Below are 13,715 nucleotides of genomic sequence, written 5' to 3'. Positions count from 1 at the left end.
ATCCTCATCATCCTAAAGCATTTTTTAGTGCATGAAAACCTGAAAATTGACTAGAAATGAACTAAACAAAAGTAAAACTGATTAGTCCACTTTCATTGTCCAAGCTGCCAGAAATGCAAAAATAAGCATAAATATAGAAAAGTAAATTGGATTATTTAAAAGAAATTTTAGAAATCCTCTGTGATTTTTGGTAACAAATATTTCTAAAAAAACAAAGTGAGCTACAGCTCACTCACGAAAGCTTATGCTCAAGTAAATTGGTTAGTCTCTAAGGTGCCACAAGGACTCCTTTCTTTTTGCGGATACAGACTAACACGGCTGCTACTCTGAAAGAAATATTTCTTTAAAGATACTGAGCAAAATGAATCCCTAGCATTAACAACAGAATTTCAACTGATCCAGTATTGCTAAGTGTCATATCTCTATATACTGTTTCCTTCAGCAAACTGTGCCTTCTTATTTCTGTAATGTTCTAAAAATACTTCAATATGAATATTTAGTAGTTAGTATCATCTCTAAATCATACTATTTATGTGTCCAGAATTCCATCACATGTTTTAAATCTTACACCCTGGCTTGCATAAATATATATACATGCTTTGTAACATTTAATAAATTTAAGGGACCTCACAAAAGGTCAGAACTGGTTCATATGACCGTTCAGAGTTCTTTAAAATGGATCACCATGGCAGGTTCTTTAATCTGAATCATCACTACTAAAGTAGGAGCTGTCACAATATTCTGCTGTGTAAAGGAATTTATGAATAGTTGGGTTCATCTTTGGTATCCAGTGTCTTGGCACCAAATATGTTGAGAGGTTGAACAAATCTACGAACACCTTGTACCTGTCACTGAAAAAAGAAAATCAGATGCATTAACTTTAATATGGTAGCCTGGAGAGGCCATAATTGGCCTCTACAAAGCCTAATCTTGGTTCAGATCTAACAGATTACATTACAAAGGGCCCTGGGAACTCCCAATGTGTTTGAATGATATACTACACAAGCTAACCCCCATGATCTTCTAATGGAAAACATCTACTAGTAATGATTTCAGATTCTTTCCACCAAGTGTGGCAATTCAGGCTAGAGCTGAATGACACAAGATTGATTTGGGTTCATGTGGTTTCAATCTCCATGATTTTTCATTCTTAAATGAGCCACAAAGTGAAACTCAACCAAAACTGCCATCACGTCAAAACCATGTTTTTTCATGTTTTCTACTCACAGTCATTAGCTGATTTAGACTTGAAATTTAGGTTCACCGAAAAGCCTGAGACCCTTTTGTAACCCTACCCCAAGTTACATTTGTACTAAAACCCCAAACCTGCTGCATTTCTACTTTGACTGATGAAAATTACAGACAAATCTTATCTCAAACATCATGTCAGGGGAGTGGGCTAAATCAATATTAGAGCAGTTGCCAAAAGCCAAAGAGTGTTTGAAACCACTAGTTGCATAATACCTTCTACCCAAAACAAAACTAAAAGATTCCAGCTAGATGAAGAGATGTTTCCATGTGTGCTTCAAACAATCCAAAGTGTTTTTTGCATTTTGCTCTCCAGGCACAAAACTCAACTGTCAAGGTATGAGGTACAAATATAAGCTTTAAGGTGGCCTAACTGACTGAATATAAGAAAATATTAAATGACTGAAACTGTGCATATTCAAGAATGAGAAAGAGCTAGTTGAAGCTGAAACTTCCAGCCCAATTTAGTTGCCGTGATGATGGATGCAACAGGCAGGAAGCTATTTTTCCATCTGAAGTGCTGCGCTGGGGAATTGGTCAGTGAGACATGGAGCCAACATCCGTGATCATCTGTTCCTTGCACAGCAGGGAAGACCAAAAATTCTGAAGGATGATAACTGTAACTGATTAATTAGACACTCCCCGCCCCCGCTCTCGATTATTTTAATAAATCAATCTTCATAACTACATTGACTTATGGACTATCCCCTCCTGTCACTTGGAAAAAAATTCTCTCTCACAAGTTGACTGACAAAACACAAAGGAACTGAAAAGCTATAAACAGTAAAGCTAATAGCTTTTACCAGCATACATTCAAGTGTTCAGTCCCTAAATTCAAAGAATAGTTTAACTTTTTTAAGATAAAAGGTCACTATCTTCCTGCTATTTAAACCCAGCTATTTATATAAAGACGCCAGTGTTCAAAGTGTCAGTAGACACTGGTTATGTAATACTAATTGCTTATTTTCAGTAATTTTGGGCCTATGCTCTTTTTTCTGGAACCTTTCACGAATACTAAAATACTTTTTACCTGGATATGACTGAATGAAAAGTATTATTCATATTAAGTAATGTACTGTATGCAGATTATGGAGTGGTAATGAATAATATTATGAAGTTTAATAATTTTTCTTCATGCTTACCTCACTGTTGAGCGCAAATACTGGTAGCCTGATGATCCTCCTGTGCCAGCTTTGCTGCCAATCATTCTGTGCACCATGCAGACATGGTTGTCTTAGCAACAGAAATAAATAGAATTTGGCATTTCTAACTTACTTTTTATATTAAGTTGCTGCTTTAGGATACAAACAAGGGTTTGGTTACAATGATGTTGACCATTGAAATGCCAGTTAAAGCTGGCCATATAGCAAGTTGTATTGTATCATAGTTATATGTGAGGTACTCAGGTTCAGGGGAATGCTTATGACCATTTTCCTGGGACATCAGAGATAAAGATCAGAGAGGGTGACTCACTAGGTCACCAGGTAAACTCGTCACTCTTCAGCGTGTTGCATACTGACAAAGGAGTACTGTTGACTATCATCCCATAGATTGCAACATATTTCACCCTGTTTTGTAGATGGGGGGTAAGACAGTGCAAAGAAGGGGTAAAGAAGAGTCATGAGCTGTGGGGAGAAACTGGGAAACATACAGTAGTTCCCTTAGATAAAAAGGCGTTGCCCCAATTTTAGGCACAGCATGGAGGGGATAGGTTTAGTTTCAAAAGGAAGGCAATGGCTGTTCCATATACATGCATCAACAGCTAAGGAGGTGTCACACCTACCCTCCAGATCAAAGCAAAAGCAATTGTCCTTCGAATAAGAAGGGGAAAGAGGTCTTTTGAATTCTAATTGAACACACCTTAGTTACAACTATAGTAATAAAGGGAAAAACAGTCTTGTACCTAGAAGAGATACTACCACAAAATAGAAGGGGAAACTTACATCTCCATTTGGTCATGAGTACATCAATATCCATTAGAGAAGTAAGAAGCTGAAAGGGAACCTGAAAGCGAGGCTCCTCTCTTGAAAAATGAAAGACAAGACACAAAGATAGTTCTTATTACCTTATTGATATTTTCTTATGTCATGTTTGTCAAAGTACCACTTCAAGTGTGCATAGCATTGACTTTGGTAATTTTTCCCCCTCAATTTCTTCTACCAATACAAAAATCAGTATTCTAATAGGTGCTTTCATCCTCCTAAAATAGGAGTTGCATTTTGTTCCATGTTTATAGCAATTTGTCCTTAGGAGAATTTAAGGACCCTGCTAAAGTACAGTATATGATTTAGAATAGCTTTTCAACAATTAATTGCAATAATAAGTGGATCGCAAATTGTGTACATACACAATTTGTGGTGCATAATACGTCATCTACCCTTGACTTCTTCCTTCTGTCAGAATTCCCACTAAATCTTGCAGCAATATCGCCTTACTGTACCTGTAGAAGTAGATCATTAAAGCTCCTTTCAATGCATTATAAGAGAGTCGTCTTTCTCCTGCAAAATTACAGATTTTATTAGTTTTTGTGTTAATTTTCCTGCAAATGTCCAGAGTCCACTATAGTATAAACTAAGGATACAAAAATATATGGTAGGAAAAAAGTATATATTATAGTGTTTAGCTATCAGAGTTGCTTCAAAAGTAGCTGTATACTGAATGCCATCATTACCTCGAAAGTTGCCAAATCATAAAACTCAATATTAAAAAAAAAAGCGAATCACAAGTAACTTTCTAAGACAACTTCCTTCCTTATATTTTTAAACTTCTTTTCACAAAGGGTCCAGTTACTGTTATTAAACTATCTTTTTCCAGATGTGAACATAACTTACCTTTACTAAGAAGATGTTCATGGCGTTTTTCATCAAATAATGAAACAAGTATCTCTTTTTGTTTTTGAAGTTCAGCCAGTAGGTCCTCTTTTTCCTCTGACTCTTGTTTGGCCTTTAAAATATAAAACAAAATGGTTATTTTTAGAAGAGGCCTACAGTTTTTGATTTATTATACAGTTGCAATTTTCAGCATCATACTTCTATGAATTTACACATTTAGTGTAAAAACCATATTTTCAAACAAGTCAGATGTACCATTGCCTATGCAAAACAAAAAAAAATTACAATCAGTGCATGCACAAATGTACCTAAATCTCTACATTAGTTAGCCAGTTTTCATACCCAGTCAAGATCAATGCATGCACAAGATGGGGACACAATTACATAATTAGTTATTTTTTTAAAAATCTGTCCTTAAGTTCTGAGACATCTGATTTTATAGTTTCTTCATTTGAATGAAGAAAGAAAAAGAAACCCAACAATTAGAAAGATATTAATCTTAGAACTGGTCAAAGTTTCCCAGATTTTGAATATAGGATTTTTTTTTCATTAAAAATGTGATTTGACCTAAAGAAATTCACTTCCAAAAATGAATCCTCAAAATACCACATGAGAGCATTTTGTTAGATACATAATCACTCACGTCTAGATATTTTTTGTCCTCTTGAGCAACTAAATGATTTGTTTTTAAAAGCAAAACATTCTTCTCATGGTAATATTCATATATAGTTCAATAAGTTCAATATCAGTATGTAGAAGTCCCTTCTTGTCAAACCCATGTGTACCATTTAGTAAAGCAATGTGAAACAGCACAGTTCCACCTCGCAATGGTGTATGCAAACATTTCCTTCCATACGGATTCCCATGGACTTGTTCTTAGAAGAGTTGCACTTTGATCTTCAGACTCAAGTGCCTGGGGTGAAATTCTGACCCTAGTGAAGTCAATGGCAAACTTCTTATTGACTTCACTGGAGCCAGGATTTCAACCCTGTTTTTTGCAATCAAAAAATCACTCAAATAGCACACATTTCTGAAGTCAAATAATAAACTGGCCCATAAATACCTGAAAGAAGTGCATAGTTCCATTGCTCCTTAAAAACAACGTTTGTTTAAGACTGAATGAACCAAGGGAAAGGAACAAGGATTGGGTTAAAATGTTAACTAAAATGGCAGGATCTTCTTTTATCACATATCTTATGCTTGTTGATAGACTAAGGTACATAATTTACCTGAACTATTGCCAGTTCCTTTTCTAGACCTTTTAACACATTCACTTCAAATTTTCCCCAGAAATTAAATCCTTCTGGTTCTAGTCCTGGTGTTCTTTCCAGCCATGCCTTAAAAATAAAAGAACATACAACAAATAGGTGATACAGATCATGAGTTACTCTTAAATGACCCCAGAGTTGGGAGGCAAACTCCCCACTTCTAATCCTATCTAACATTGACTCCCTCTGTAGACCTGAACAAGTTACTTCAGCCCAAAAAGTGTTTAGGCACCTCACTCCCATTGATTTCAATAAAATGCCTAAATACCATTGAGAAACTGGGAATTTCTCAGTCAATTTCTCCTTCCATAAATAGGGTAAGAATATTAATTTAAAATAGGGCAGGTCTATACTTAAACACTTACCTCCACTAATTGCAGAAGTGTTGGCTCCTGCTCTGATTTAAGCAGCAGTTCATTCTCATGTCCCTTGAAGTTATCACGGTAATGCCTTCTGTTATAAGGAACTCTCAGACTCTGCGGAACACCAATCTTATTCTCTAATAGGCGGAACTGCAGGCTCTGAAAACCTGATGCTGGGCTCAAGTAATCTCTTTGGGTATGGAAGAAGATAGAGCAATTACATATTATTTCAATAATAAGGGTATTTTGTGGTTTTCCTATCCAAAACTAAAAAAAACCTACATAGACATTTCTAACATGAAAAGCATTTCAAATAAGACTCTCTGATATACTACAACATTGACATCTCCTTTGTTGCAACCCAGGTATCACAATGAAAATCTGATTTCTTTATTTTTAAGTAAATAACAACAAATTATACATTGAAATCAATATTTAAAAAAACACATTCAGGAGGAAATTTAACATGAATATTAATTTATTTCTAAACATACACAGCCAAACAGGTATTAAGAAAGGTGTCTTAAATCATTAAAATTAAAATAAACAAACTATAATATGTTTATTGGTGTTTAAATTATTCCATAGATCTGAACAATTTTTTGTTCGGGGTTTTTTCTGGACAAAAGGATAAGGTAGCGGTGTCACCCAGGCTAGTTTTTTGTTATGTGGGACTGATGTAAAATTAAACTATGTTGGCAAGTTGGAAGAACTAATTAATAAGAATAGCCATGATTCCCATTCCTTGGCAGTTTTAGTGGTTCAAAAATAAAGGATAAGATGATTATAATAATGGAATTGAAAGTCATTGATTTGGTTGTATAATTGCTTATTATACAATAATACATTTCTGAAAATTTCAATGGAAGATCTCTCAAAATAGATGGTTAATCCACTTATTTCTCTCTCTCCCCCTTTTCTTTTTAAGTTTAAAAATGGGAGAGAAGGATTCTGGCAACCTTTAAGGGCCATGAATGATATTTTGTGGGGTATTATGAAGTGGTAATAGGGCGAATTAGAAATGAGCTGTAGCTCAGGAAAGCTTATGCTCAAATAAATTGGTTAGTCTCTAAGGTGCCCCCAGTACTCCTTTTTGCAAATACAGACTAACATGGCTGTTACTCTGAAACAAATATATAGGTTGCCAAAAGGATCCAGGAAGGGCTGGGAGTTGGATGACATGGCCACAGGTGACCCAAGTGGAAACCACAGGAAAGCTAGGAATGGGGGTGCATGCAGCAACAGTGGAGCTTGGGAGTGAAAGAGTTAGGAGTTCTTTCCTGGAAGCGAGACAGGCAGATGGGTCCCAGAAGCCAGGCTAGCAGCCAGAAAGAGGTATTCAGGCTTCCAGGCCCCACTGTCTGCTTCTATTGGTAGATGGAGAGGAGAAATTCCTGGTGGGAAATGGGGAAGTGAAGAGAGATGGAGGGTTGGTGGCAAAAAGCTGGCAGCAACATGCTGCTTCCACAGGCTTTTGAAACATTATATTTCAGTGATCCAGGACCACTGCAAACCTTATGAAGTTTAGATGTGTGAAGCCCCAGAACCAATGGGTTAAAACATCTAGCTCATGCTCTAGATGTGGAGCGGGGTTTCTCTCGCCCACACAAGTTTATGAATTGACATAAAATGTTGCAGAGAACTTATGGCTGTGAGAAATGTAAGGAAATTGCTAAGTCTTAGCTTGGCATTACCAAATGACAGGACAGTTTGATTATTTACATACTGTTATTTTAGTTTTGTAATGGTGATCTCAGCTAGCAAAGTCACATACCAATAATTAAGACAAACACCTGTTTAAAAATCTCACAATACATTGGACTTGCAATCAAGTTAGAGACTGTTAATGACCTTTATCGGTTACTAGTACAGCTGCTTCTCTCCCAAATACACACTCATGGTGCTGACCTAATTGATTTAGTTCTTCAGCTGAGTGGTAGAGGCTCAGGCTTTCTGCTCTGAAAGTCCTGGATTCAAACCACACTGTTAGCTCTAGTGAGGACAGTTACATAAGCACTGATGCTAATCAATAAAAAATAAATCATATTTACCTGAAATCAAAGAAGTCCAATGCAGTCATAGTTTCTAGAATTGAAAATTGCTCCACAAGTAATTTAAGGATCATTGAAATTCTGTGCATTCGAGCAACAACCTTGAGCATGTTTCTCTCATCTCTCACCTTATTAGAAAAGAAATACTTATGACCAGATTGAGAATGATGAGCTGATAAGCCGTTTATACCTTTGTGTTCTACCCATCAATCTCTTTTAGGGTGTTATTCATCCATCACTGCAGTAGCTCAGTGTATTCCATGTAAAAATCAATAGCAAAGTCTTGTATTAAATGTAGACTCCTGCATATAACTAAAATCATACTTTTTAGGCTTATGCTTAAAAGATCAACTGTGAGGGCTTTTTGTCTGGCTGCTTACTCATTCTAACTGGGTCAGTTATAAAGGAATTATTTTCCCCATGTTTTTAACTCAGAAAGTTACTGAAAGAGTTGAAAGTCTAGGCCAAAGTCATCCACAGTGTAATTCTATTAGAGTCAATGGAGAAGCAGACCAGAGGAAGCAGGAGCACTAATGTGGCTAAGAAAGTCGTGGCACAGCTGAAAAGATGCTTGCTAGCAAGCAGAAGGGGGAAATAAAGGAAGAAACAGGAGAAGTGAGTGGGGAAGGAACTGCAGAGCCATTCCCAAGCCAACTCTGTGTCAGCACGTCCATTGCCTTCAATGGGATCAGGATTCCTCTTGAGATTTCTGAGGCAGTCAATGAGCACGACCAAGAAATATCAATGGAGGGATGAAAATGCTACATTTTAATCTTTTTCATAATCCTCCCACCGGTTTCTGAATTTCAATTTTTCAACATTTTTAATTACTTTTCAACAAAATATTACTTTCATGGAGAAATGTATCCCATTTTAGAGATGGTTAAAATTTTCTGAATTTCAGATTTCAACAGAAAATAATCAACATACTAAATTTCAGTAAAAAAAAGGGGGGGGACGACTAATTTTTCATGAAACTTTTTGCATTTTTTTTCCACATTTTACTACCAGGTCTACTTCCAAACAACATATATATCTTTATAACATCCACAAGTGCTGGATTTTCATTTACAACTATCAGTTTATTATTAAAATCTCATACAGCCAGCCATCTCTGATTGACAACACATCAGAAGAAACTCAAGAGTTTGTCATTACAATTCATAAGTGTATAAAGAATTTTGCTTCAGGGCAGTGTTAATAAAAGCTCAAAATATTCACCTTTTTTTTCCCCCAGGTGTCATCATATAAGCATCGGCTGTTGATTTGATAATTCCTCTCCAGTTTCATCAAATCACATCCAAATACCAGAGGATTTTTTTCCTATTTTATTTACCAGCAATTTATACACTGATGAATAATAAAACATTACGTATTTTGCATAAGCAAACCAGAAAATTCAGAGGAAAGGGACCCTTTCAACATAAAAATAATAATTTTAAATAATTTATATTTTAAAAAAATCATTTACAATTATTATTTTTATGTTGAAAGTGTCCCTTACCTCTGAATTTTCTGGTTCACTTATGCAAAATACTTGTTTTTATTATTCATCAGTGTATAAATTGCTGGTAAATAAAATAGGAAGAAAACCTCTAGTATATTATATATAATTTTTCCCCTAGCCATACTTTTTTGGCAGTAAAATACCACACAAATAACCATCACCAGAGCTTGTGACTAGTATGGCCAAAGTGATTGCTCCTGAAGAGTGATCTGTGTAGGCCAGTTACTTTAGAAGATACAGTCCTCAGAACAGTGCATGATTTTACAGATCAAAATATGTGGACTATCATAATGGCTAAGTGGTGTCACTAAAGAGCTGAATTTCAGCCTTAAATCTCATTTTTGTGGTATATGTGGATATAGTAAAAATCAAACTTTCAGAAAGAGGCTTGGGTTTTCATATGATAAATATTTGCACATAACTTACACGGCCATTCTGAAAGATCACCCGAACTGAGTCCAGTTCCCACAGAATCTGCTTAAACCAAAGTTCATAAGCTACAATGAGAAAGGCATTGTTAGTGTTAATTTCATTGCCATTGCTGGTATGTAGAAAGAAGTTAAGCAAGTAGATTCGGAGGTTAATTTCCGAATTTATTGTTAAACCTTCATTTAAAATTAATGTTCTATTTCCGTGTGTTTGGGGTGTAAGAGATACTGATTTACAAATGTACCTGCTGTTTAAAGAATCTCTCCCTTCTTCAGACCATTGTTGCATGAAATAATTTAGCACCTGAGACTGTTAACAGAACTAATCACAGTATATTCACTTTTGGAACTCTAGGGTGGCATATAGCAATTTAACAACAGTTGGGCAGAGGGGAAAACCTGGCCAGGCTATCAAGACAAACCAGTGCTCTTACACAAAGCACCCTGGGATGTGTAATGTCCAAAAAGATAAAGATGGAACCTCAGTTTTAGCATGTCATCTAAAAAAGACCCAAATACAGTAAACAGCATAGTACTCATTTTACTATTTCAGACGGCTGAATCTGCTCCATCACAATTGAACCTATGGTTCTGAGGAGTCTAGGAGTTCTAAACCTGATGCTTAGGTCACTAAGCCATCTCCATTCTTATGTATATAATTAATTATGTTGAAGAATATTCTCATTCTCTACTAAAACTCTTCAAATATGGATTATGGACTCTCTCTCTCTCTCTCACACACACACACACACACACAAATACTGTGTTGGCAGAGAAATGGGAGAGAAAGCTGGTATTCATGAAGGAATTTATAACTGTGTCCAAAATCAGAACAGCTTCTGTACTCCAAAACAAACAAATGGTGTGATTGCACCAAACAACTACCTTTTTCTGTCCTGCAGCTTACCTTGATGGGTCACAATGAAAAGATGCTCATCATGGATCTTGTTTCCTTTTTTTTCACTCTGCAGCTGTTGAGCATTCAATATTTTGTCCAGCTTTAAAAGAAAGAATTTTTGTAATAATCTCAAAGCTCCACTGTTGGGTTTTGGACAAAATGTTTCTGATGGGAATTTATGTGAATACAACAAAACAAAACAAACCCCCCACATACTGGTCTTTAGTTGCATTTTATTTATTCTACATTTTAATAGTGAGCAAATCCATTGATTTTTTCTGTTGTTTACAACTGGGAATAGATGAAAGAAATATGATTCTGCCCCCTCAGTGGGGCTATTTGCAGAATAAAGTACTATTTGGAAAACATACCTTATGAGAAGGGCCCTACCAAATTCTTGGCCATAAAAAACACGTCATAGACCGTGAAATCTGGTCTTTTAAGTGCTTTCACCCTAAACTATACAGATTTCATGGGGGAGACCAGCGTTTCTCATATTGGGGGTCCTAATCCAAAAGGCAGTTGAAGGGGCGTTACAAGGTTATTGAAGGGGGGGTCACGGTATTGCCACCCTTCTTTCTGCACTGTCTTCAGAGCTGGGTGGCCAGAGAGCAGTGCCTGTTAGCCAGGCACCCAGCTTTGAAGGCAGTGGTCTGCCAGCAGCAGTGCAGAAGCAAGGGTGACAATACCATACCATGCCACCCTTACTTCTGCATTGCTGCTGCCGGTGGCTCTGCCTTCAGAGCGGGGCTCCTAGCCAGCAGCTGCCACTCTCCAGCTGCCCAGCTCTGAAGGCACAGCATCGCTGCCAACAGCAGCACAGAAGTAAGGGTAGCAGTATTGCAAATCCCCCCTACAATAACCTTGAGACACCCCCCCCACACACACACACACTCCTTTTTGGGTCAGGACCCCTACAATTACAACAACATGAAATTTCAGTTTTAAACAGCTGAAATCATGACATTTACGATTTTTAAAATCTTATGCCTGTGAAATTGACCAAAATGGACCACAAATTTGGTAGAGCCCTAATTATGAGAGATACTGGAAGTCTAGACACTCAGTCTATTTAGTTTATCAAAGAGAATGTTAAGGGGTGATTTGATCACACTCTAAATACCTACACAGAGAACAGAAATTTGATAATAGAGAGCTCTTCAGTCCTGCAGACAAAACTATAACAAAATCCAATGGCTGGAAGTTAAAGCTCAACAAATTCAGATGAGAAATACGGCACAATTTTCCAACAGGGAGGATAATTAAACCATTGGAACAAATTACCAAGGGTTGTGGTGGATTCTCCGTCACTGGAAGTTTTAAAATCAAGATAGGCTGTTTTTCTAAAAGATATGCTCTAGTTCAACCACTACTTTTGAACTTGAAGCAGAAATTAATTCAGGGAAATTGCCTGAGTTATGCAGGAGGCCAGATTAGTTGATCACAATGGTTGCCTGTGGTCTTAAAATCTATTAATCTCTAACATGAAGAAAAATGGCAAAATCTAGCCATCTAATGACTTTTAGATACTCATGTGTTCTTTCAGGCAGTATAGTTCAAAAAGCCATTTGAACAGCTTTTTCATTTGCTTTTTATTAAAGATGATAAGGAAAGGATAGGAAAGGAAAATAGCTAATGTAGTCTATAAATAATATCTGAATGAAATTCATTTTCAGTGAGGCAGAAGTCCTGTAGAAAAAATGCTATGGTGATCATCTTATTAAAGACCGTATTGTATGAAGACACACAAGCGTGCTGAATCAAAGTTGCCCAGGAATCTTATTACTGGAATTTTCTAACTTCTGACTGTTGACATTGTTTTTTAAATGTAATTATGTAACTATATAACTATTGAGACAAATTCTGTATAAGACTAGAGCAACTTAATTTATTTCAGTTTACATCAGTGCAACTGATGAAAAAACTGGGTCCATGAGCTAAATTTAAGACATTTTACAGACACTTAGATGTATTTTTTTCAGATTACAGCTCAGGGAATTTAAGCAGAATGGTTAATGGGAACTGCACAGCCCCTGCTGAGCATACTGAAGGTTTGCCCTGAGTAACCATCTGCTAAAATAATGAATCTTCTGCTTTGCTGTGATTTATCAAGGTGATGTGTTATATGCATCTCAGTGTAACTCTCTACTTCAACCCTTCTCCATTCACAATTTAGCTGCAGGACTAAAAATAATTCCCATCTAAACAACAAAATCCAATTTGTTTTCTCAAAAAGTTAAAAAATAACCAAGCGTCCCATTAACATTAACAGGTATGTGAGCTGTCATGGAATCTGGGGTGGGAGATGTTTGTTTAACTCAAATGTCAAGAGATACCGATGCCTGTGGATACATCCTTAGAGCTGGGAGTGAAACAGTGATCAGAAGGACTTGCCTTGATTGTTGACCTTCGCTGGCAAAGGGAGGGAAAGGACAGTGCCATATGTCAACATCTCAGATTGTAACAGGCATCAGGGCAGTAACATAATCCAGTCCTCACACTTACATGTAGATAGTCGCCATAGATAAGTCCACCTTTGCTGGCTTTATTCAGCCCTTCTTGTGACTTGTCTTCTCCTTCCTCATCCTCCAAAGACAGTTTATTAAAATTAAATCTAGGAATAAAAGAAAATTACAAAAGGAAATAACAGAGCTAAAAATATCAGAGCAGTAATTGTGCCTAAAATTCAGGCACTGATCTGCTTTGGTGGCTCAGTTTCGCAAACATATATGATAAGCAAAATAAACAGCATGTATCTATCTTCAACCTTTATAGCACACACATCACTATAGTATCTAGGTACATTCATATCTAGTATATCCCAATAGCCAATGCTCAAAAGAATTCTTAGTCCAGCTCTCTTCATTCACTGTTGTCTATATAATTATTTAACCCTTGGTAGTTAATGAATAGCCTCCTTTTGAATTTTACACTTACCATTCACATTGTATCTATCGTGTTAACTGACATTATGCAGTAAATAGAGAAATATACTCACTGATATTTGTTCCCCCAAAATGGGCACCCACTCATGACTCCAGAATCCAATAACTCGCTAAGCAATGTTCCCCAGGGATATAGTCTATGAACATTACCAAACCTACTGCAGCTGCCTTTTATGT

At 36.6% G+C, this 13,715-nt stretch overlaps 2 protein-coding genes across 2 annotated transcripts in view; one reads left to right on the top strand and one right to left on the bottom strand.

Moving 5' to 3' along the window:
- ASIC5 (acid sensing ion channel subunit family member 5) overlaps positions 1-13,715 on the top strand; it is a 61,560-nt gene that overhangs the window by 10,231 nt on the left and 37,614 nt on the right. The gene's annotated exons all lie outside the window — the stretch shown is intronic.
- On the bottom strand, positions 275-13,654 carry TDO2 (tryptophan 2,3-dioxygenase). The gene is made up of 12 exons (XM_073341443.1): positions 13,592-13,654; positions 13,099-13,207; positions 10,603-10,693; positions 9,694-9,764; positions 7,761-7,888; positions 5,713-5,899; positions 5,309-5,416; positions 4,080-4,191; positions 3,689-3,746; positions 3,192-3,271; positions 2,391-2,481; positions 275-851 (listed from the first exon to the last, which is right to left on the bottom strand). Exons 1-12 carry the CDS (start codon positions 13,624-13,626, stop codon positions 698-700), a joined length of 1,224 nt encoding a protein of 407 aa, XP_073197544.1. The 5' UTR covers positions 13,627-13,654; the 3' UTR covers positions 275-697.

The sequence above is a fragment of the Lepidochelys kempii genome, chromosome 4, assembly GCF_965140265.1.
Source record: "Lepidochelys kempii isolate rLepKem1 chromosome 4, rLepKem1.hap2, whole genome shotgun sequence".
NCBI lineage: Eukaryota > Metazoa > Chordata > Testudines > Cheloniidae > Lepidochelys > Lepidochelys kempii.
Note: the sequence above shows the minus strand (reverse complement) of the source record. Positions and strands in the feature narration are given on the sequence as shown.